Source organism: Paroedura picta, chromosome 1 (genome assembly GCF_049243985.1).
Source record: "Paroedura picta isolate Pp20150507F chromosome 1, Ppicta_v3.0, whole genome shotgun sequence".
NCBI lineage: Eukaryota > Metazoa > Chordata > Lepidosauria > Squamata > Gekkonidae > Paroedura > Paroedura picta.
This window is the reverse complement of record NC_135369.1, coordinates 180,791,096-180,814,661: the sequence shown is the minus strand read 5'-3', so window position 1 is coordinate 180,814,661 and position 23,566 is coordinate 180,791,096. Positions and strand designations below refer to the sequence as shown.

The following is a 23,566-nucleotide window of genomic DNA, read 5'->3' as shown; positions in this document are numbered from 1 at the left end:
TGGAATTTTCTGATATCAATATATTGCTCTGTACAGGAAGAGTAAATTCTATAATTCCAGGATGACTAGATTATGATTATGAATTATTTTCATCTGCTCTGAAGAAGCAGCAAATAATAAAACACAAGACATACGACAAGCATAAAACAATGAGCAGGGAGTGTGTGGGGGGGAAGTAAAAGCCTCCTTCAACAGGCAGGAAGACTTAACATACTGCACTGCATTTTCACTAGACTCCATAGACATAGGCTGATCAGCCAAAGCTGAGAAGACTAAAGACCTACAGGGGCATGGTGAGGAATCTGAGATTTCTGTACCACAATCTGACTCCCTGGCTCCATCAGTGGAGCAAAAGAAGATTTACAAACACACCATTCAGCTGGCCAAGTCCATTCTGACAGGATGCCCTCCTCGGTAGGGACAGAAGGGCATGCTGGAAGATCAGATTAATGCATAAGATGAACTGCTTGGACCCTTAGCCAAGACAGGTGGTGATAAGCAGGAAAACCAGTTGTGCAAAGCTGACTTTTGGGAATAATTAGACGGAAGGGGACTGAAAAATTTTCTTGTCCAAACAAAGGTAGACTTGCCTAATCTGACCAGCCTTAGTCTTTCACATTGCTCTCTTTAGCAAGAGATTCTAGGGATTAAAGAAGAATGCTGCTTTTCTCTACCCCAAGGAGGCTCAAAGCGGCTTACAGTCGCCTTCCCTTTCCTCCCTCCACAACAGACACCCTGTGAGGGAGGTGAGGCTGAGAGAGCCCTGATATTACTGAAGAAGAAGAAGAGTTGGTTCTTATCTGCCACTTTTCTCTAGCAGAAGGAGTCTCAAAGCGGCTTACATTCGCCTTCCCTTTCCTCTCCCTGCAACAGACACCCTGTGAGGGAGGTGAGGCTGAGAGAGCACTGCTATAACTGAAGAAGAAAAAGAAGAGTTGGTTCTTATATGCCGCTTTTCTCTACCCAAAGGAGTCTTAAAGCGGCTTACAGTCGCCTTCCCTTTCCTCTCCCCACAACAGACACCCTGTGGGGTGGGTGAGGCTGAGAGAGCCCTGATATCACTGCTTGGACAGAACAGCTTTATCAGTGCCGTGGCGAGCCCAAGGTCACCCAGCTGGCTGCATGTGGAGGAGTGCAGAATCGAACCCAGCATGCCAGATTAGAAGTCCGCACTCCTAACCACTACACCAAACTGGCTCTCTCCAGGGGGGGACAATGTGCAAAGCACATCTGGGTATTTCAAAAGTGAAGAGGTGCTGTAAGCTCAGGGGAATATATCCTCAGTGCTGTTTTATTTATTTTAATTTAATTTATTTATTATTGAGACTTATTACCCACCACTCCCGGGACCGGCTTGTGGACGGTTACAATTAGTCCATATAAAACCCATTAAAACCCTCTGGACATAAAACCATACAATAAGACAAAACCACAGAGAACCACAAAAACATGGCAGTATTCAACCTCCTAACCCCCCACTAGCATTTAACAGAGGGGTAGGAAACATAGATGGTAGAATCCTATATCGCTTACACCTCTTAGCACCGGGGGCCCCAGCAGATCTTCTCTCTCAGTGGTTTGCAGAGAACCCTTTACCTGAGTAGTGTGACTCTCCCTGTGCGTGTGCATCGACGGCCTTGTTTCACTGCCACTCGGCAGCCTTGAGTACTTGTTTGCTTCTGGTAAACCTAAAGTTGTTTTTAAAACAGTACACCTCTTAGTTATGAATTGACGTACATTCTTTCCCCCCTGTCTTTATGTACAACCCTCCCTCACGGCAATCTTTACACACACACATGCAGAGAAAGAGAGAGAGAGAGAGAGTCTTTCCCATGCCAAAAATATACCTTCCAGCATGAATTCCAGTGGGTAGTGGCAATACCTTGAAAGACCCTTGCTGGTGTCATCCCAGTCACAACTTGACAGGGCTTTATGAATACTTTACTGTATTCTGTCTGTAATAATTGCTGTCAAGTCTTTCCCAACTTATGGCAACCCTATCCATTAAAAACCTCCAAACAGACGAACGCTCCATCTCAATCTACCCCACAAGGCTGTTGTGTGGATGGTGCCCTCCCCCCCAGGTCAAGTTGCTTGCCCTGCCGTGACCCCTGAGAAAGGGTCATTCAACCCCCAAAGGGGTCCCAACCCCCCAGGCTGAGAACCACTGGTCTAGACAGGTACTTATCCTGGGTGCTTTAGGCTGATCCTGCATTGAGCAGAGGGTTGGACTAGATGGCCTGTCTGGCCCGTTACAACTCTATGATTCTGTGATGTACTCCAGCATCCTGTCTCACACAGTGGCCAGTCAGTTACTCTGCCCTTCAAAATTCCTAGGAGACCTTGACAGATGTCCATGGACATCTGGGGAGCCACAGTTTGGCCACCCCTGACACAGAGGTGAAGTCTTCCCCTGATGTTGCTTCCTGGCACTGGGCTTCAGACACCAGGACAGTTGACCCTGATAACTTATCCTCCATCATCCTCCCTTTTAAAGCTGTCCTTGCCTGCAGCCACCATTACATCCTCTGGGCGTTCATTCCACACTTCACTCATTTGCTGGGCAAAGAAGCATCTCCCTTTGTCTATCCTGAATCTCCTGCCCATCCATTTGAATGGATGCTCGAGCTCAGGGGTAGTCAACCTGTGGTCCTCCAGATGTTCATGGGCTACAATTCCCATGAGACCCTGCCAGCATTTGCTGACAGGGGCTCATGGGGATTGTAGTCCATGAACATCTGGAGGACCACAGGTTGACTATCCCTGCTCTACTTTACTAAAGAATCTTTCAGCAGTTTTGATCTTAGTCGAAAATGGCTTACCGTTCAAGACGGAATTTCCATTTTCAGCAGCTACAGAGCCAGACAGTGAATTAATTGCTGGGTTCCCAGGGTTGTTTGCGTTCTTATCTTGGGTTTCTGATACATTTTCGACTGGGATGGAGCCTTCCCTGCTTGTCACATTCAGATTGGCTTCAGTACCTGAGGAAAGAAACGTTCCTGTTCAGTTTCTCATGCAGGGCCTGTTGGAATCGGCAACATGTGGTGTACAAAGAATATGAGAAGAAGACGCTGCAGGGACCAGCAAGAAGACAACTAGATGGAATAGTGACATTCTCTCCCATTAAGGGTCATTCCTCATCTGTCACGAGACTGCTACTCTTGGGGCACTTTCCCCCTTCTTCTCAGATGTGCCACACTCAGACTGTTTCCACATTAGCAATATTTGCATTTTTAAAGGGCCAGCTTTTCCGTCCATTTTAAAATTCACCTGTCCAGGCACAGTCCCGAATTGCTGTCTGACTTATCGTGCATTTGGTCAATCCTGGTTATATCAATTTCAACAGTCAAGGTAGAGTCGGATTTGGGGCTGCCCAATGCGGAAACGCACGCAATTGGTTTCCCCCCCATGGCTACCATTTTGAGTCATTTGGCTCCGCCCCTTTCCTAATCATCGTTCTTTCTTCCTCTCCCTTCCTCCCGTGTTCCAAAAAAATCTGTCTTTTTAAAAAGAACAGAGTAATTGTGTGACAATGCTGTTTCTAAGTTTTTTTTTAAAAAAGAGCAATCTTGCACAGCAGTGTTACATTATATAACCCAGGAATTTTGTATTAAAAAAATTACATCCCAGACACTTTCGGGGGAAGGGGGAGGAGGAGGCGATCAAGGGCACAGAATGGTGAGATTGAGGGGCACAATGAAAACAAAGTTGCAAGTAGGCACTCTTCACAGGGGTCTTCTGACTCAATCCGGGCTTTCCCTTTATTTCTTAAAAGTCATTCCCTGCTTTTCTTTGGCTGCGGGGAATCTGAATCAGGTCCAGGGAAGTGGGGATCAAGAGGGGAACCCGTATCCAGCTCATTAAAAACCTGAATGCATTTGATGGTCCAGGGAGGCTAGAGAAAAATGGATCAAGGCACTTACATGCCAGCAAAATGAGCTTCCTCTGGATATTTTAATTACTAGATTTTAAGTGGATTCTAAGACAGCAATTACTAATTTCTTAGCTAAATTCCTTATTCAGACCATGAGAGTTTGGGCAGCAATCAGCAAGTCATTTGGTGAAGGCAGCCTTCAGGAAGTTCAGTGTGCATGCTCTGAAGGAAGCCAGAGCGGCATCCCCCAATAAGGCACTCTGCTGATGTGTAGGCATGTAGTCTGCCTGCATCCTAGCCTCAAGAGTTTTCTTTGTAATGATCTTTTAAACTTTTGTACTCTGCTTTAGTAAGGAGACTAAAGCACATGAATATATTTTCACGTACAACCTTTCCAGTAAAAATAATCTCTCTTAAACCTCAAAGGGCTGTCAGTCTGGTTCTGTGCCTCATCCACAAAGGTAACTGATAACTGCATACTTTCAAAACGATCTGTTATTCTGCAGCGCTAATTTTTTGGAGGGACTCAGGACCAAGTCTAGTTCAAAAGTCCCAACACATCTTCCCTAATATGGCATAGCCTGTCCTTTCTGGCTTGAATTCTTCACAAAAGAAGGAAAACAGAGTTTAAGATGCCCATTTTTACGAGTGTAATTTTTTTCTCATCAAACTTGGAGCCTGCTGCTACATCATGTACTAAACGGCAATACATTCGTGTCCTAAGAGCAAATGGGGGGGGGGTCCATCCTATCCGACTCACTTTCAAGGTCTCTGATCTTTCGTCCCACAGCGGTCTTCCGAAGCATGCTCCGTCCTGAACTGAATAAGAGGGTCAGCTCATCCAGTGGGCTGAGAAAGGGCCTTGTGTTTGTGGGGCTGTGCAGAAGCAGGCAGGACGAATTGGCATTTGGTTTCTTCAGCTCGACTCTTGGCATCTTCCCTGGCGAATAAGGCAACTTGGAGATGGTGGAAGGGTGACTTCCCGATGGAACAGGGCTTGGTCTTTGAGGTATGGTTGCCATATCCAAGTTTGCTTCCGTTTCCCCTGGATCAGCCAATGTTGCATGAGTCTCTGGTAGAGAAGTCACGTTTGTGGAAGGGTGGTGGGTCACAGAGGGTGATGTGCAAGCGGGGAGCGGCAGAGGAGCAGGAGAAAGGGGGGTGGAAGGAGGTGTCACTTTGCTCGAAATATTAAATACCGCTAACCCGGGGGAAGGGGGTCTTTCCGTCTCCCCCTTCTGATTCTTTGGGTACTGCGGGGAAAGGGGGCTCGAACCTTCAGACTGCCCAGGATACTTCAAACTTGTCCCTAAGACGGGAAGTTTTTTCACTTCCAGAGGCGTCAGGGGTGACTCGTCAGAAGCCGGTGAGCAGGTTACAGGGGTGGGGGGAAATATAAGAAGGGGGGGCCTGTGGGTGAGCAAATTGGGGAAAGGTGCTGGAATGTCACAAGTGTCTTTATGGCTCAAAGGTGCCTGGCTACTGGCATCAGCTTCTTCAGCTGTAAGCACTGTTCTGCTCTCTGGCAGCAGAGATGGGCATCCAGGAGCTACTGGAGCCAATCCTTTTCGGTCACTGCCTTCTTCAGGCAGAAAGTATTTCATCTCTTCATAGACACACTCTCCTGGATCAGGGTCTACTGCTTCCTCAGAGGGGTTCCTCGTCACGTTCCCCACCATTTCAATGTACACGGGCTCAAGGTCTTCCTCAGCCCGTGGCCGACAGAAGCTCAGCATGGTATGATGGGGTCCATCCATCGAAGAGGTCCGTTGGATCAGCAAGACATCATGCCCTTCCCCTGGTTTGGCTGCTGCACTCAAATGCTTCAAACCTCCTGGTTTGCGGGCAGAGATTTCTTCATACGAACTGCTCAGCTTCGTGTTCGGGCTTCGTTTCGGCTTTCGGGGAGGGATCTTCTTCATGGTGCTATAATCATCGCTGTGTGGCCGTGGTCGGCTTAACGCTAAGCAAAGAAGCAACAGATGTTAGTTACAGATCAATAGTTCTTTTTTCTGTCCTCACAGGGATACACCCAGGGGCTTTCCGCACAAGGACCAATATTGCTGAATGTTTGCAGTATGCAGAAACGCTATATTTAACAGTGGAATTTTGTAATTCCGCATACCTTTAATTCTAATGGAATATTGAAGTCACAGTGGTGTTGTATTCATTCCCCACATGTTTCCAGTCTCGCTGGAATTGCAACAAAGGAAATGATATTTTCCCATGCTTCTTCCCGCCCCTGGCCGTCAATCAAACAGAACAGCCAATGAACTGTTGTGTTCGTGCTCCCGAAAAGCCTCTTTCCCTTTAAGAACTGATTTTTAAAAAGCCGAAAACACCAGTAGCAGCAAATATGTGTTCATTTGTAGCAACGAATATGTGTTCATTCATTGTCTCAGAAAGACCTTTTTTGCTAGCGTAGGAGCCGGCGCTTAATCGTTTACACACTCTTCAAGTAAAAAAAAAACTCCCCCCCATGGGCGCGATTTGTGGCCGAAATTATGGGCAGTGTCGAGCAGGGGGCTGTACTTTAGCCGGAGAAGCCTCGCTTGTTCGTTGCTTTCCCCGGTCTAAGGGGAAAAAAATGGCGAATGCTTCTCCGGGCGAGAGCAGGGGAGGGACATTCTTTCTACCGCTACATTGAGAACACGCATGTCTTTTGCTGATGTGTTGTAGCTTGTGCTCAGAAGTGTTGTGGTTTTTTTTAGGGGGAATCCACTTTTCCAGATTCCCCGAAAAGCGCTACAATGAAGCGATTTTTGCGGGAGTGTTGCAGATTGTGTGCGACGTCATGCGGAATGTTGAATTAGTAGCGTTTACCAAAGGTAAGACTTCTGCTACATTTAAGTTGTGCGGAATGCCCCCCAGAATAGTCCCATCCCATTAGGCCTTGTAAGTTGTGGGGTCTGCCCTGGTTAGTATTCAGATGGGAGACCACCAAGGAATACGAGGTCGTTTTGCAGAGACTGGAGCTGAATCTGCACTTACTTTGTGTATACTTTGTGGATCCTGCTGAATTCAGATCGATTAGAACTCGGGTCTTCCTCTATCCCTCCCTCCCCCCCCCCCCCCCCGCCGCCCATAGAAACAGGAAAGTGTTCTGCATGTGATTAGGAAAGCTCAGAAGGGATGGGGGAGCTAAGCGCAGCGGAAGCCTCTTTCTTTTCTTGAGGAAATGAGCCCTGGTCCAGGCCTTATTCCCTGTGTGGAAAAGGTCATAAAGACGCAAACCTTAGCATGGAGGGCCCCTTTCCCAACATTTCACTTGCAGCTTTTTCAAGGGAGAAACTTGGTGAATGTGCAGACAGTTCTTACAAAGGTCTCATAAAAGTTCAACTTAAAAAAACACAAGACAGAATAGGTGACGTTCCAAGCAAATCTTCAGAGAAATCTTTTAAATGTGTCATGACCCAACACTGGGCTAACCTCATCTATCTCATTATTCTTGCAATCCTCAAACTCATCAAGATCCACGCTGTGAGGTTAAGCAAGTTAAGAAAGCAATGCTTTTATTGGCTTCCTTGATTAGGTTTGATTGTTTTAGTTGTGGGCTGCCCTGAGCAGGGCCTCTTCTGCATGATGGATAAGCTGATGAAAACTCACTAAATACATCGTTGTTTTTCTGATCTCTGCTCAGGTGAGTGAATTTACTCCGCAAAACTGATTTTGCTCTGCATGGTGAACTGCCTCTTTGGTGCTTTAAGCCAGTGGTCCCCAACCTGCGGGCCACGGCCCGGCGCCGGGCCGCAAAGGCCATGGCACCGGGCCGCGGCTCCCTCTCCCCGCCCCCCCCGCAGTAAAAAACTTCCCAGGCCGCAAGCTTGCGGCCCGGGAAGCTACTTACTGCGGGAGGGCGGGGAGAGGGAATCAGGGCCGGGCCGTGCCCGCGCGGCCCGCGGGTGTGGCCTGATCCACGGGTGTGGCCTGATCCACGGGTGCGGCCGGGTGCGGCTCGCGGGCGCGGCCCGATCCGCGGGCGCGGCTGGGTGTGGCTCGCGGGCGCGGCCCAATCCGCGGGTGCGGCCCGTGGGCACGGCCCGAGCGTTCGCGTGGCCCGTGCGGCCCGAAGCGTGGGCGTGGCCCGCGCGGTCCCTGCGGGCGCGGCCAGATGCCCTGCCGGTCCCCAGCCTAATAAAGGTTGGGGACCACTGCTTTAAGCGTCTTTTAAGTGTTGTTTCTGAAAGAGGCTTTTCACCGATTCATTTCTCTCCTGCCTGCCTGAGACGCCCTATTAGCCATGCAGAGAAGCTCCTTAGTTATGCAGATTAGTGACTGCATTAGAGAACAAAGCATGTCATTGGCAAATCTACAGGGGGCAGGGCTATGAATTGTTCCATGCAGAAAGCACTGCAACATAGTTTTTCAACAGACTGTATTCAATGCAGAACAATGATTGTAGTATAATAAAGTGGTCTAAACTGGTTGTTTTTTAAACTTTTATTTGGCTCAATGCAAAATACCTCCAGGCCTCCAGAAAGGTGGCATACAAATGTATTTCTCTGCCACTTACCCTCATTGGCAGCTGACAAGCAGGCACAGACTGCTTCGTAAGATGCACTGAGCCGTGTGTTTGGGTCCCGCTTTGGCTTAGGAGGAGGCTGTTTCCGTGGTGACTGCAGGCCACTGCTGTCCTCTATGCTGAGGGTCAACTGTATGGAGGGGGAGCGTACAGATGCTGCAACCACAGGCTGGATCAGCCCCTCCACTGGCAAGGAGATGGGCACCCAGCCGGGTGGGAGATTCCTGGAGACGCGACAGCCAGAGCAGCCTTCCTCCGGAAGCTTTTCACATTGTTCTCTGGCTCTAAACAAGCAAAGGGGAGGTTGAGACACATTATTCAAATGAGTACAGATGCATCCTTTCATGCTCACCTAATGTGGGCTTTCTGGCAAGCTATCCCTAAGAACTCCCGCTGTGCTTCGGGCAGCAATTGGGTTGTAATTTTCCAAGAAAGAAACATTGGTTTGTCAGTATCCTTTCTGTCTTACAGTAGATGAGCGCCTTGGACGTGATGCTGCATTCTTGAAGCGATCCCAGAACTGATACACACCTGAATACATGAAGCTGCCTTGTCAGACTAACTGGCTCTCCAGGGTCTCAGGTTCAGATCTATTATGCCAGGGGTAGTCAACCTGTGGTCCTCCAGATGTCCATGGACTACAATTCCCATGAGCCCCTGTCAGCGTTTGCTGGCAGGAGCTCATGGGAATTGCAGTCCATGGACATCTGGAGGACCACAGGTTGACTACTCCTGAATTATACCACCTGCTACCTGATCCTTTGATGAGAGAGGCCAAGATTTGCTCTTGGGACCTTCTGCATGGCTAGCAGGTGCACTGCCACTAAGACACAGCCCCTCCCCAAACAAAAGATGGATTCTTCATACTTGAACAGTAAGCTGAGCCATGTGACCCTTCCAGTGTGGGCAGCACCAATGGCTGTTCTTGACCCAAACCAAGCCACTGTAACAATGACATCAGAAAAGACAACAATGACCTCCCCCCCAAAAAAAGCCAGAGGCACCGATCCTTACCTTTTGAAGCCTTCCTCCTCCTGCTTCATGTAAACCTCAAACTTTTCCTTAAAGTAAGCGGAAGTCAATTGCTTGCGGATCCGGTCGTTTTCCCGAGCAATATCGAAAGCGTTCTGAATGACCAAATTATCGTAAGCTTTTAAACTGCGATCCTCTATCTCTCTCAGGAAGCTTTTCAGGGAGGTGACCTCTTGCTGCTTGACGTTCCTCTTGTGTAGCAAGTGCTGGCGGGCGAGAAACCCCCTGATGACTGCCAGGAGGGGGACAAAAGAACAAGAAGAGGACAGGAGAGCAAGAGAATGGCACAAGTTCTTATCAGAGTGGCTGAATGGGAATAAATCCATAGCCAGGGAGTGCTTTAGGAAAACCAGGTTCTGCTGCCAGTTCGGTTTAAAGGAGGGTAACATTTTGGTATCCATTTCTAATGGTGGCATTAAAATCCACAAAACCTGGAGATCGGATATTTATGCCATCCCTCCCAGCAAGCCTGCTCAGGAGGGTTAACAGCACAATAGTTAAAACAGAATAGTTAAAATAACAACAGAAGAAAAGAACACATTTAAAATAAAACCTGATTTATTTAAAGCACCGCCTCGGGACGTCAAAATGAGAAGTGGTATATAAGCTGAATGAATGAATGCCTTCCTTGAATTTCATTACTGCTCCTATCTTTGAAGCAATTGCCTGTGAATATATCCATTTGCTCCAAAGGAAGAAGAAGAGTTGGTTCTTATATGCCGCTTTTCTCTACCCGAAGGAGTCTCAAATTGGCTTACAGTCACCTTCCCTTTCCTCTCCCCACAACAGACACCCTGTGAGGGAGGGAAGGCTGAGAGAGCCCTGATATTCCTGCTCAGTCAGAACAGCTTTATCAGTGCTGTGGCAAGCCCAAGGTCACCCAACTGGCTGCATGTGAGGGAGCGGGGAATCAACTCCAGCTTGGCAGATTAGAAGTCAGTGCTTCTGACAACTACACCAAGCTGGGTCTCTTACGTTACAGGGTGCCTGTTGTGGGGAGAAGAAGGGAAGGAGATTGTAAGCCACTTTGAGACTTCTTTGGGCAGTGAAAAGCGGGGAATAAAAACCAACTGTTCTTCTTTTTCTTCTTGTGTTCTTTTCTGGAGGCAAGCTGAGGAGAACTATGCTCAAAGAAGCATGTTGTCTTCAAAAGAGCCAATGGGGGCATAGGAGGAGTCTATTTGAAAAATATCATGAAGTTCCTTACCTAACTATGCTAAATACACATCTCCTCTGATGCCCCCTGCAGGACATTCCCCATATTCTGTTCAGTCATGCACACTACAAATCTGGTATATTCCTACAATTTGAGAGTCCAGTACCAGAATAAACAGCCAGGTCTGAATATCTCCAAATATTACAGAATGTTGTATATCATTAGAATAATGATAAATGGAACAACTTTGGATTTGGGATTCAGTTAATATCCAAAGACACATTCCTAGGAACAAGCCACGGAGGTCCAGAAAATTGGCTGATGCCAGCAGTTAGAGAATCTGGAGGACAGGATGCCTTAGGACAACATCCAGATTTTGGCAGATGGAGGGCCTGGAAACGTTTCTAGGAAACCAATGGAGTATTGATGATTGACAGATGGACTGATTCCAAATATTTGTATCTTGCAATTCTCTACCTAAATTGGTTCTGGAGACAGCTTGCACAAAGACACAGAGTTTAAACAGTAGAATATAATTGCCTGATACCCCCAAATTATCTTAAAATATCTGGGGGAAAACCTGTGAGTCTGGCACCATAAGGATCAGAGCCAATGGCAACGATAGTGCAACAAACTCAGCAAAGAACCCATGCAAAACAGCTCTTCTTCTTCTTCTTCTTCTTCTTCTTCTTCTTCTTCTTCTTCTTCTTCTTCTTCTTCTTCTTCTTCTTCTTCTTCTTCTTTTTCTTTGGAATGAGAGCGTGATTGATGCTTTCCACTTTACAAATCTAGTACCCAACAGATGTAATGAGAGCCTGCTTTTAATTTGTACCTGCACTACGGTGTGGTAATCAGTAAAAGCTGAAACTAAAACACATATTCCATGCACACAGATAGACGAGGGTAGGCAAAGTGATTGTAAATGCAGGGGACCATTGTTTTTAATTGCAAATAAGGCAGGGCTGGCAGACTGACACAATGAACCGCTCTCAATATTCATCGAGATGATTAAAAAAAGAAAAAGAAACTGCCCAGTCAGCTCAGAGTAAAATTGCCTCGCGTGAAGATGCACAACACGCAGAAAGTGATTTTTAAAACGGGGAAGAGGTTGTTTTACCATGACATGCGTTTTCACTCAATGCACACCTATTATAATAATTCAGCAAACGATTGCCCTCAAAGCGTTACCTTTTTGACAGGTTATAATTTTCTTCCGCAGCTGAAAGGACGAATCGTTGAGATGTTCGGCTTGCCAGTATTTCAGAAACACTTTTCTGGTTCCTATCTAAAATAGAAAAACAACATGGAGGCGGCTGACTGGAAAAACAAGGTCAAACGGACGGCAGGCAAATAAGGACAGAAAGAAGGCGGGCATGATGTTCAAAATGGTGCGCGTAGTATCCTGTCACCGGGTCCTACTCCCAGGTCCCCCAAGACTCTGCCACAGTCAGGTATATTTCATTGCTGCCACCACCCTTTGTGGCTAACAAGAAATTGGGGAAGGAACTTGAGTTAGTAGGGATTCCAGCATTAGTCGGGTGGGGGGGGGGTGGTCAACCACTGCCCCCCCCCCAGCATCATAGAATCACAGAATCATAGAGTTGGAAGGGGCCATACAGGCCATCTAGTCCAACCCCCTGCTCAACGCAGGATCAGCCCAAAGCATCAAAATTTCACACACAGTAAATAGTTTGGCCGACATACAAGGGTACCAAAGAATGGTGTCCCTGAATTAACCCCATTGGTTTCACTCTGAAAGCATTTCTGTTATTCTTATGGGGTAAGTAAAGCAGAGCATGCTGTCTCAGGCTGGAGCAAACTCTTTTGTCATGGACCAGCCAGATCCAGCATAGTTTGGTGATGCAGACAACTCCTCTGAGGAAGAGGCAGCCTGAAGACCTGACCCGAACCCAGAGACATTAACAGAGACACTGCAAGAAGAGGCAGGCTCTAAGGAGCCAGATTTGGATCCATATCCATAGCCCTGAGTGGTCAACAGAGGGCCACCTGGTGGCCAGTTCACCTTCCATGTCACCAAAGCTGTGGGAACAACATAGATAGGAAGACTAGGAGGGAGCTGCAAGTGAGAAGGTGCAGTGCCACAGTGGCAGCGCAACACATGAGGAGAATTTATGTAACATTCTGCTGTATTCTATAATGCTGCCAAAATGAAAACAAAAAAACAAACAAACGTTGATTCAAGTGGGTTGCCATGTTGGTCTGAAGAAGCAGAACAAAAGTTCAGTCCAGTAGCACCTTTAAGACCAACAAAGATCTATTCAAGACATGATCTTTCGTGTGCAAGCACTCTTCCTTGTTACAACCGCATCTGCTCCAATCCCACAGACAGAGATTCCCACCTGAAGGATCTACAACAAACCTTCCTGGAACTAAAGTACCCACCCATTATGGTCAAGAAACAGATTAACAAAGCCAGAAGGATACCAAGAGAAAACCTGTTGGAAGACAGACCCAAAAGAGACAGACCCAAATAATTGAACACCACTAATGGTTACATATAGCTCTCAACTCAAAAGAGTTCAGCACATCATCAGTGACTTAAAATGATGGTTCTCTTTCCCAAGTACTGGGGGGGGGGATCTTTCCTTGAACACAATCAACCTCCCAATTTCATGGACACCGGTACTAGAGCTTGCAACAAACCCAGATGCCAACTTTGCTGCCGCATACATTCCAATAACACAATCACTGGACCTAACAACATCACCTACACCATCAAAGGCTTACTCACTTGTTCGTCTTCTAACATTGTCTATGCCATTAAATGCCAACAATGCCCCTCTGTTCCCTAGATAGGGTAAACAGGTCAAATCCTCCGCCAAAGAAATAATGGACACAAGTCTGACATCAAAAATCACAGGACTGAAAAACCTGTAGGAGAACACTTCAACCTTCCAAGACATTCAATAAGGGACCTGAAAGTAGCTGTTTTATTGCAAAGGAACTTGCAGTAAAGTTCTAGAACAGACTAGAAAGGGAGATTGCAGAAATGCAAGTTATTACAGTACTCAAAACATTGACATACCATGGACTCAACAAGGACATAGTTTGTTTCATCTCACTATGCATGCTGATCTCATTCAACATTCCTTACAATCCCGACTTCTTTTTTATTTGGGACAATGTGTCTAATAAAGAGAGCCAGCTTGGTTTGGAGTGCAGACTTCTAATCTGGCGAGCCGAGTTTGATTCCCCACTCCTCGTCCAGATGGGTGACCTTGGGCTCATAACAGCACTGAAAAAGTTGTTCTGACTCAGCAGTAATATCAAGGCTCTCTCAGCCTCACCCACCTCACAGGGTATCTGTTGTGGGGAGAGGAAAGGGAAGGCGACTGTAAGCTGCTTTGAGACTCTTTCAGGTAGAGAAAAGTGGCATATAAGAACCAACTCTTCGTCTTCTTCAGTAATATCAGGGCTCTCTCAGCCTCACCCACCTCACAGGGTGTCTGTTGTGGGGAGAGGAATGGGAAGGCGAATGTAAGCTGCTTTGAGACTCTTTCAGGTAGAGAAAAGTGGCATATAAGAACCAACTCTTCGTCTTCTTCAGTAATATCAGGGCTCTCTCAGCCTCACCCACCTCACAGGGTGTCTGTTGGGGGGAGAGGAAGGGAAGGAGATTGGAAGCCGCTTTGAGACTCATTCGGGTAGAGAAAAGTGGCATATAAGAACCAACTCTTCTTTTTCTGATGAAAGTAATATGTAATGTAATCTCAGCTCTCTGGTCTCAAGACAATATAATTGGCCAGTACAGCTTGTCACTTGTGGGGATGTTTCCACGCTTGGGTGGAGATGGATGGGGCCAGCAACTAACCTGTTTTAATTTTTTTTCCCCACAACTGGGAGAGTGTCTGCCATTAGTTGCTAACATGGACAGTTTTATTTCTCCAATGTTTTTGTGAACCACAACTGAAATCAAAAGGACTGATTAGCTGTTTTAGCAAAGAATTATCATATGGCATAATATGGCATAATTTGGACACTATGACACAGTTTACTAATTTGCCACTAATTTACCTTATATATATACTGGCTTCAAAGCCCATTCCTAAGAACGGGCCTTGAAAAGGCCCCCTCTCCTGTTCCCCGGCCAGGCAGCTTAAGGTGGCTTTGGGCTGCAGCTCGCAGCTGGATAAAGTGGGGTGGGTGGGGGCTGGCCAGTTTGTTAGCAGGCCGGGAGGCCCTCCTTAGCAGGCCCTCCACCATGACCCTTTGTCCAGGGCCCTCTCCCCTTACCTGCTGCTAGTTCCAGGCACTGAGGTACATCTGAGAGCAAAGAGGCTAGAGTCCAGTGAGAGAGGGCGGGAATTGCAGGGGCAGGGCAAATCAGAGTGCAGCCACTTTTGCTGGCTGCACCTTATTGGCCCTATTCCAACTTGGACAGCCGGATACATTCCACCCTCCAGGCTGTTTCACAAATATATAGAGGAACCATGGATAAGGACTAGCAAGAAAGCCAATTGCAACCAGGAATGCAATGGGCGCTAGGATCTGCAGGTGCAGATCTCTCTCTCAGCAGGAGCCATAGGAGGTGGGAATCAAGGCTCGCTTGCAGTTTGTCTCTGTCTGTCTCTCTCTCTCCCTTGCAGCAGGAGCCATAGCAGGTAATCACAGGTTGTTTGCAGTTTGGCAGGGCTCTCTGTGTCTCTGTGTGTCTCTCTCAGGCATCTGAGAGCAAAATGGCTAGCCTCCAGGGAAGGAGGGCGGGAACTGCAGGGGCAAGGACAAGCTTTGCTGGCTGCACCCTGATTGGCCCTATTCCAATTCGGACACCCCAGACACGTTCCACCCCCTAGGCTGTTTCACAAATATTAAGAGGAACAATGGATAAGGATATATGTTCTCTCATGATCCTTGTCCCATTTTGTCTGAGGAAGAGTGCATGCACATGAAAGTACATGCCTGGAATAAATCTTTGCTGGCCTTAAAGGTGCGATTGGACTCAATTTTTGGAAAAAAAAGTTGATGTAAATGGCTGAACATGTAACATAAATCTTCTTTGTTATTAAGTTGGAAAACCAAGGAGCTAGGACAAGGTCTGGATTTACAAATATTTCCAGCCACTTTCCTTAGTAGATCTCATTTTATTTCAGATAAATAACTCGGTGTCTTGTTGAGGTCCTCCATTACATAACAGAACCTATTGTCTGATTGATATTGATACATTCTCGGGAGACGGTATGATGAACAACACAAGGCAGGAGTCTGGTGAAAGAAGCCTGAAGATCAGAAGGCACTTCTTTACTTTATATCTCCTCGTTAGCCAGTACAGACAAAGAAAAAACACTTGCAAGCCCCTGTGTTCTAACGGGATTGGAATTTCTAGCTGCCGTGCCATATATGGCAACTCTAAGAAAACTGTGAGGTGATTGGAAGAAGTTTGGTGCACAGGTGTAGTCTAGGGAGGGCTAGAGGCAGAGGTAGATCATGGGGGTGTGGTTTGTCAACACCAACGTAGCGTGGTTTGCCAACACTTACGTAACCCAATCGCTACAATACATTGTGGAATCATTGGAATGAAATACACATACAGAGGTTTACTAGAAATTTGTTTGAAATAGGATAACATCTACTGAGGAAAGTGGCTGAAAACGAGTGTAAATCCAGACCTCGTTCTAGCTTCTTAGCTTTTACCACTTAATAATGCAGAAGACTTATGCTACACGTTCAGCTGTTCCCATCAGCCTTTTCATTTTCTTAAGACTGATGGGTCTCCATTTTTTGCTTTTATTTCTATAATGCTAGCATGTATTTATATTTATTTATAATTGTATTTATTGACCGCCACTCACGGCCAGGCTGGCTCGTGGCAGTTTACAATAAAAACATTAAAAACCACATAAAACCCAATACATGTAACCAATATTGTTCATATCTCATCTACATGTTTCAAAGCACCATAATGAACTGATGGGAACAAACATCGCCATCCACAAACATATCCTTTAGCGGTAACACCTCCTCCAGTGTTTTCCAGAAATCTCCCCAAGCAATTTATAATGAATTATTCTGAAGGACAGAAAGGTCTACAATGCTAAACAATGCATATAGATAATTGGAATATTTTCAGAATCATAAAGACAACTGAATGCCTTGCTGTCAAGTGAAATTTAGAAACCATATACAGCCTTCATTTATTTTTATTTCTTATCACAGAATACATATATATCTCTGCCAAAGATGGAAAGGGAAAACAGATCAAGATGTGTTCGGAAGTACTTTCCCCCCCAATTTGGGACTGTGAAGTACGCACAACAGACTGGAGTAATGTCACACTGACTTTTTGTAGTAAAGAGCCATCTGTGAATTCCAGCCTTGGCTCTTGCAATCGGAATTTTTTTTTTTCAGGTTTTAAATGTTAAGTTTCAAAACGACAGATTTCTAGCAATTAAATAAAATCGTCGCTGATGACTTCCAAAGCTTCAGTGCTCGTGTTCTGGTTTCCGGGGGAAAGAAGGTGATCCTTAGACAGTGGCACAGGAGGGGTAACCAAAACGTATTCTGAGCTACAAAAATGGCTGCTCGGACTCAGAAAGAGTAGGTGGGTTGGAGGCGGTGCTAGCACGCATCCCAAGAGCCTCTGAATAACGCTTGTGGGTGAATTCCGTCACGCTTTCGAAAATAGCAGCGTGGGAGAGAAGCATAATGCATAATGTCCAATTCGGTGGACCCAGGTTTCCCCAGGGGATCAATGAGTCCTGAAGAGACAGGAAGACAGAGCAATGTTTTGTGTGTCTATCTGAGGAGGTATTCATTAGGACACACCCTGGGCTTGGCAGCCTGGCTTATAGGAGACAGACACAGTCACCCACCCCACACGCTTTTACTCATACTCCGGTAGGCCTCGTAGCTGGGAGAAGAGAGTTGTCCCAGAATGCTCCCGTCTTTCCTCAGACTTCAGCTGAGGTCACCCCAGTTTCTTTCTTCTGACAACACTAAATACATTTTGGCACCTGCAGCTTAGCTAGGCTTCATTCCTTCTAATACTGCAAGTGATCTGAGCTCTGGATTAGGACCCCAGCCTAGCACAAGAAGGACTGCACTGAATTGGAAACTGAACTGAGAGCTGATCTTTCCACCACGGAACACTATTGGTCAGTTTAACTTTAAACTGACTGGATCTGGCAGGCAGGACCTAGCCATGCATTGGTCAGTTATAGCAGCGGTCCGCAACCTTTCTGAGGTCAGGGACCGCCTCCGGGGGTGAGGGGAGAGCCAACAGCCCAGGTGCCGTGCACATGTGCACGCACAGTTGCTGCGCATGTGCGTTTCCGCCACCAGGTGGCAGTAATGCGCATGTGCGCAGTTGCCGCGCATGCGCATTTGCGTCACTGGCATGCCGGCGGCCGCGGCTGCCTCTTCCCTTCCTTCTCACTGTGTGTGGGGGGGGAGGCAGGCGCGGCTGCTGGCGGCCCGGCACCGTGGCCCTAGCAGCCTGGTACCGGTCTGCGGACCGGGGGTTGATGACCCCCGAGTTATAGCACAGGCTTACCATCCTGCCTCAGACCTCAAGGTCTGTCCTCAGCAGAACTACAGATACAAAACTCACTATGGTGTGGTACAGAGGGGTAGTCAAACTGCGGCCCTCCAGATGTCCATGGACTACAATTCCCATGAATTGGCTTGTGGGAATTGTAATCCACAGACATCTAGAGGGCTGCAGTTTGACTACCCCTGAGTGTTGGAAGAGGACAGGGATTCCCAACCAGGGCTCTCTGGAGCCCTGGGGGCTCTCTGGTCTTCCCCCTGTATCCTGCCTTAATGGACTTGGTCACAAGCTATTCCTGGCACTGCTGTGAAAGCGGGGAACCAGTCGCTTCCATTAACCTGGGGGCGGCGTTCTCGTGTGGTTACCATGCCTGGCAAAGGGGGCAGAGCAAACCACCTCCCTTCTCTCTCCCCCCATTCCTCTTTGTGCTTGGCTGGGAGATGTGGCCAGCTGACACAACTTGCGGGGGTCCTCAAAGACCGAAAAATATTTCAGGGTCTCCTCCACAGTCAAAAGGCTAAAAAGGCTAGACTAGGAAATGGGAGACCCTGTTTTGAATCCTCACCCTACTATGGAAGCTGGCTGGGTGATCTTGAGCCAGCCTCTAAACCTAAGCCACTTCGCAGATTTATTGTGAGGATTAAACTGAAGAAGACTTGGGGGCTTTCCGCACCGGGATCCTTGTAGCAAATTGTTTGCTGAACGAAAAATCGCCATTTAAAATAGTGGAATTCGTCGTTATGCATACCTGACTTTGTAGTGGAATCCAGTTGCGTTTCCATTGTTTCCCACAAGCTTCCGGTCTCAGCAAAAATCGCTAGAAAGGAAGCGCTATTGCTGAGCTCATCCCGCCCCTGGCCGTCAAGCAGCCAATGGGCGGCCGTTAGCATGCTCCCAAACAGCCCCTTTCCCTTTAAGAAAGGGTTTTTTTTTTAACATACCCGTTGCAACGAATATGCGTTGATTCGTTGCAATGGAGAGACCCATCCAGCTGGCAGGTGTGTTTGAACTGTCGTTTCATCGTTGCCACGCTCCTCCCAAGTGAAAAAAAAAATCCCCCTCCCCTCACGGGCCCGATTTTCGGCCGAAAACAGTGTAAAAAATAAAGGGAAAATACATCAGCAAACTGGCTTCTCTGTTGTTTGTGCTTACTGACTGTAAAGAGCTCTGGGGAGGGACTGCAGCCGGGGAAGCCTCACTGGGTAAACGAAGGCTTGCCGGTGATTTAATCTCCGCTTGCTCGGAGAAAAAAAAATGGCGATCGCTTCGCCGGAAGATCAGAGGAGAGAGCCAGGGGGAGGGACTTTGTAGAAACCACAACAATGGTAACGCACAGAACTTTCCCGCTAGTGTTGCAGATTGGTTGCAGGAGTGTAGCGCTTTCCGGAGGGTGAATCCACTTTTGGGGATTTCCCTGAAAGTGCTACAAGGAAGCGCTTTTTGCGGATCGGTTTCAGGTGTGTGGCAGATTGTCAACGACGTTGTGCATAATGGCAAAACTGTAGTGATTTCAATTGGCAACCATTGTGCGATTTTGAAGGAGTGCGGAAAGCCCCTTGGTTATCATACCCTGTTTTTCTCTACCTGAAGGAGTCTCAAAGCAGCTCACAGTCACCTCCCCTTCCTCTCCCCACAACAGATACCCTGTGAGGGAGGTGGGCTGAGGGAGCTCTGACAGAACCACCCTGTGAGAATGGCTCTGACAGAACTGTAACTGGTACAAGGTCGCCCAGCTGGAGTGGGGAATCAAACCTGGCTCTCCAGATTAGAAGCCGCTGCTTTTTAACCATGATGGAAGTTGCTTTGGGTTTCCACTGGAGAGAACAAATGAAATAGATATCTTCCAGCACTGTGGCTATGAAGCTTGGAGGTGGGAGTTGGGTGACTCATGAATAAACAGTGGCCCATCAACAGGGGCTGGTGACCCATCACTGGACCGTAGTCTTGAGTTTCTTGGTTGAAAGTGCAGTCGACAGATGACAAAAAATGTATCAGACAAACAGGTATTGCCAGTGGTTATCTTGTTCACAAACCTGCCATCCTTGTAAGTTACTCTGCTGGAGAACTATGCGGCATTTCTCCTCAGCAGACATCTTTTTCTTCTCCTCCAACATGATGTCCGTCAAATCTTTGTATCTGTAAAAATCAACCCAGGATCACTGCTCAGGTATGGAGAATCAAGACATTGTACAAACGGGAACATGTCCTCTGAATGAGGCTACGTTGACTTCCAAAGCAGATTGCATTGAAGGATATCTGACAGATGCAGTACTTTTTACCAGAGTCAGCATACAGTCCAAGAAAAGACTGTATACGCAATGCTGATATGAATTAGGTTCTCCTTTACTCTGCTCTGGTTCGGCCTCACTTGGAGTACTGTGTTCCATTTTGGGCACCCCAGTTGAAGAGGGATGTAGACAAACTGGAACGTGTCCAGAGGAGGGCAACAAAGATGGTGAGGGGTTTGGAGATCAAGACGTATGAAGAAAGGTTGGGGGGGGGGGGCTTGGTCTCTTTAGCCTGGAGAGGAGATGACTGAGAGGGGATTTGATAACCATCTTCAAATATTTAAAAGGATGCCATATGGAGGATGGAGCAGAATTGTTCTCTCTTGCCCCAGAGGGACAGACCAGAATGAATGGGATGAAATTAATTCCACAGAAATTCCATCTAAACATCTGGAAGAAGTTCCTGACAGAGCGATTGCTCAGTGGAACAGGTTTCCGTGGGAGGTGGTGGGTTCTCCATCTTTGGAAATTTTTAAACAGAGGCTGACGGAGAGGCTGATTCTGTGAAGGCAAAGGGGTGGCAGGTTACAGTAGATGAGCGATTGGGATGTGAGTGTCCTGCATAGTGCAGGGGGCTGAGCTAGATGACCCATGAGATCCCTTCCAACTCTATTATTCTATGGTTCTATGATTCTAAGATTTACCTTAATAAGAAGTCTGCGAAGAAGAGGCGGACTGGGTATCCATGGCGTACAACTTTTACCATCTCCAAGACCCCGATGTATTGCAGCTGAGCAGAGACGTAAAAATGATCAAACGTATCGGGCAGTTTGGAATGGTTGGGTTTGATGCAATAAATTGCATGGGCAGTAGAGTTCTGAAGCTTCCCAATGATCTCCATGAGCGATTGCTAAAGGGAAGGGAGGAAAAAGGCAACCCTTTGGCTGAAAGCGAATAATTAAACTGAGAAAATGTAGAATGCAACAGATACATTTACTGGAATTCTTAATGTCGATATCTGCTAAATTCTTAGCCCTGTTTACAAATCACAGTGGATGCATGCAGAACCCATGACGGTTTATTTAGTTAGTTATTTTATTATCCTGCCATTCCCCCTGGATGGGGCTTGGGGTGACTTGCAATGTGACAATACAGTAATAACAATTAAACCATTGCTCTAATAAAATCCGATTAAATTAAAATCCAGTTAATTTAGCACACTGCTTTTGAAGAAGATAATAGCCTGTTTTTGTACCCTGTTTTTTACTATGTGAAGGAGTCTCAAAGTGGCTCACAGTCACCTCCCTCTCCCCATAACAGGCAGCCTGTGAGGGAGGTGAGACTGAGAGAGCTCTGAAAGAACAGAGACTGGCCCAAGGTCACCCAGCTGGCTGCATGTGGAGGAGTGGGAAATCAAACCTGGCTCTCTAGATTAGAGGCCACTGCTCTTAACCACTACACCAAGCTGTCATAAAAATCCACTATGTTGTGAGCAGAGTTCACTAGAATTACATTACAGGGGGGATAACTCTGTCTTCTATGCCCTTAGGACTGCAAATAAGTCTTGCAGGGCATGAGTGTCCTCAGAAACAGCATTCCACCAGGTCGGGGCCACAATGGAAAAGGCCCTTGGTGTAGTGGTTAGGAGTGCGGACTTCTAATCTGGCATGCCGGGTTCGATTCTGCGTGCCCCCACATGCAACCAGCTGGGTGACCTTGGGCTTGCCACGGCACTGATAAAACTGTTCTGACCGGGCAGTAATATCAGGGCTCTCTCGGCCTCACCCACCTCACAGGGTTGTTGTGGGGAGAGGAATGGGAAGGCGACTGTAAACCGCTTTGGGCCTCCTTCGGGTAGGGAAAAGCGGCATATAAGAACCAACTCTTCTTCTTCTTCTTCTTGCACTCAGATGGGCAGGTTGGAGGCCAGGCAGTACCAAAAGCCCACACGTGGTTGAATAAGGACACCATGGGGTATCATAACGGGAAAGGCAGTCCTTTAAATATATATATTAAAAGAGGTATAGGGCTGCCAGGCTGGGAAACTTCTAGAGAGCTGTAATGCTGATGGATCCCCAGGTCCCAGCTGAAGAGGGGTATCCCAATTCCAAACCCAGACCTGGCAACCCTAACTATATACGCATTGGTCTCTATGTTGCTGCTTTCTTACAAAGAGATGTACATGTACATATATGCAGGAAGCACATATGCTCTTTGTAAAATATGAACAAGGCTTCTGAGTCTAGGGTTGTGCGTGGTGGCGTCCGAATCAGCCGTTCCAGGCTGACGCAGCTAGCCCCTCCCACCCGCGGTGCAGCGCTGGCTGCGTCAGCCTGGAACAGCCAAATTGGCTGCCACCGCGCACAACCCTACTTCTGACCTTGAAAACACAGGATTTCTCCGGTATATTGCCCTCCAGCTTATCTCTACGAACCAAAGCAGGGAGGGGGAGGACAGGGGAGAGTTGTGAATTTCTTTTATGCTTTTGTGTTCAAGGGAACATTCACTAACCCGAAGCTGCATTGCCACGGTGATGGGCTCTCCTCGCTCCAGACGCTGAAGAAAAGTGGAAGTCCCTTTCTTTCTTAGCAGCTGTGAAGAAAAAAGGGGACACAGAAAAGCTTTACTTTCAGTAACTAGCAAGGTTGTTCTTAGAAGGTAAATGCAAAAGTCTTTGACCAGACTTCCAGGTTTATTTGTCTTTGACCAAGCTCTCAGCTTCCCGGTTCACCTTGAAAGCCAGTGTGGTCTAGTGGTTAAGCACAGTGGCCACTAATCTGGAGAACCAAGTTTGATTCCCCACTCCTAGAGCCAGTTTGGTGTAGTGGTTAGGAGTGCAGACTTCTAATCTGGCATGCTGGGTTCGATTCTGCACACCCCTACATGCAGCCAGCCGGGTGACCTTGGGCTCTCCACAGCACTGATAAAACTGTTCTGACCGAGCGGTGATATCAGGGCTCTCTCAGCCTCACCCACCTCACAGGGTGTGGGGAGAGGAATGGGAAGGCAACTGTAAGCCGCTTTGAGCCTCCTTCGGGTAGGGAAAAGCGGCATATAAGAACCAACTCTTCTTCTTCTTCTTGTTGTGGGGAGAGGAAAGGTAGGTGATTGCGAGCCACTTTGGGACCCCTTCGGGTAGTAAAAAGCAGGCTCCACAAACAACAACTCTATAAGGGGGTTCAAGATTTTTGTACAGATTGAACATTTCTTTTTTTCAGGCTTGGGTAGGCCTCCCCCCCAAGCCACT

The 23,566-nt window shown here is 47.3% G+C and overlaps 1 protein-coding gene across 3 annotated transcripts in view; it reads right to left on the bottom strand.

Moving 5' to 3' along the window:
• MYO16 (myosin XVI) overlaps positions 1-23,566 on the bottom strand; it is a 167,649-nt gene that overhangs the window by 6,354 nt on the left and 137,729 nt on the right. For all 3 annotated transcript variants that reach the window (XM_077314411.1, XM_077314418.1, XM_077314403.1), the window contains exons 26-34: positions 22,831-22,911; positions 21,024-21,229; positions 20,125-20,227; positions 11,773-11,869; positions 9,411-9,660; positions 8,388-8,680; positions 4,635-5,837; positions 2,823-2,981; positions 1,597-1,688 (exon numbers count right to left, since the gene is read on the bottom strand). In XM_077314411.1, coding sequence (XP_077170526.1) covers positions 1,597-1,688; positions 2,823-2,981; positions 4,635-5,837; positions 8,388-8,680; positions 9,411-9,660; positions 11,773-11,869; positions 20,125-20,227; positions 21,024-21,229; positions 22,831-22,911 — 2,484 coding nt within the window. The remainder of the gene's footprint in view (positions 1-1,596; positions 1,689-2,822; positions 2,982-4,634; positions 5,838-8,387; positions 8,681-9,410; positions 9,661-11,772; positions 11,870-20,124; positions 20,228-21,023; positions 21,230-22,830; positions 22,912-23,566) is intronic.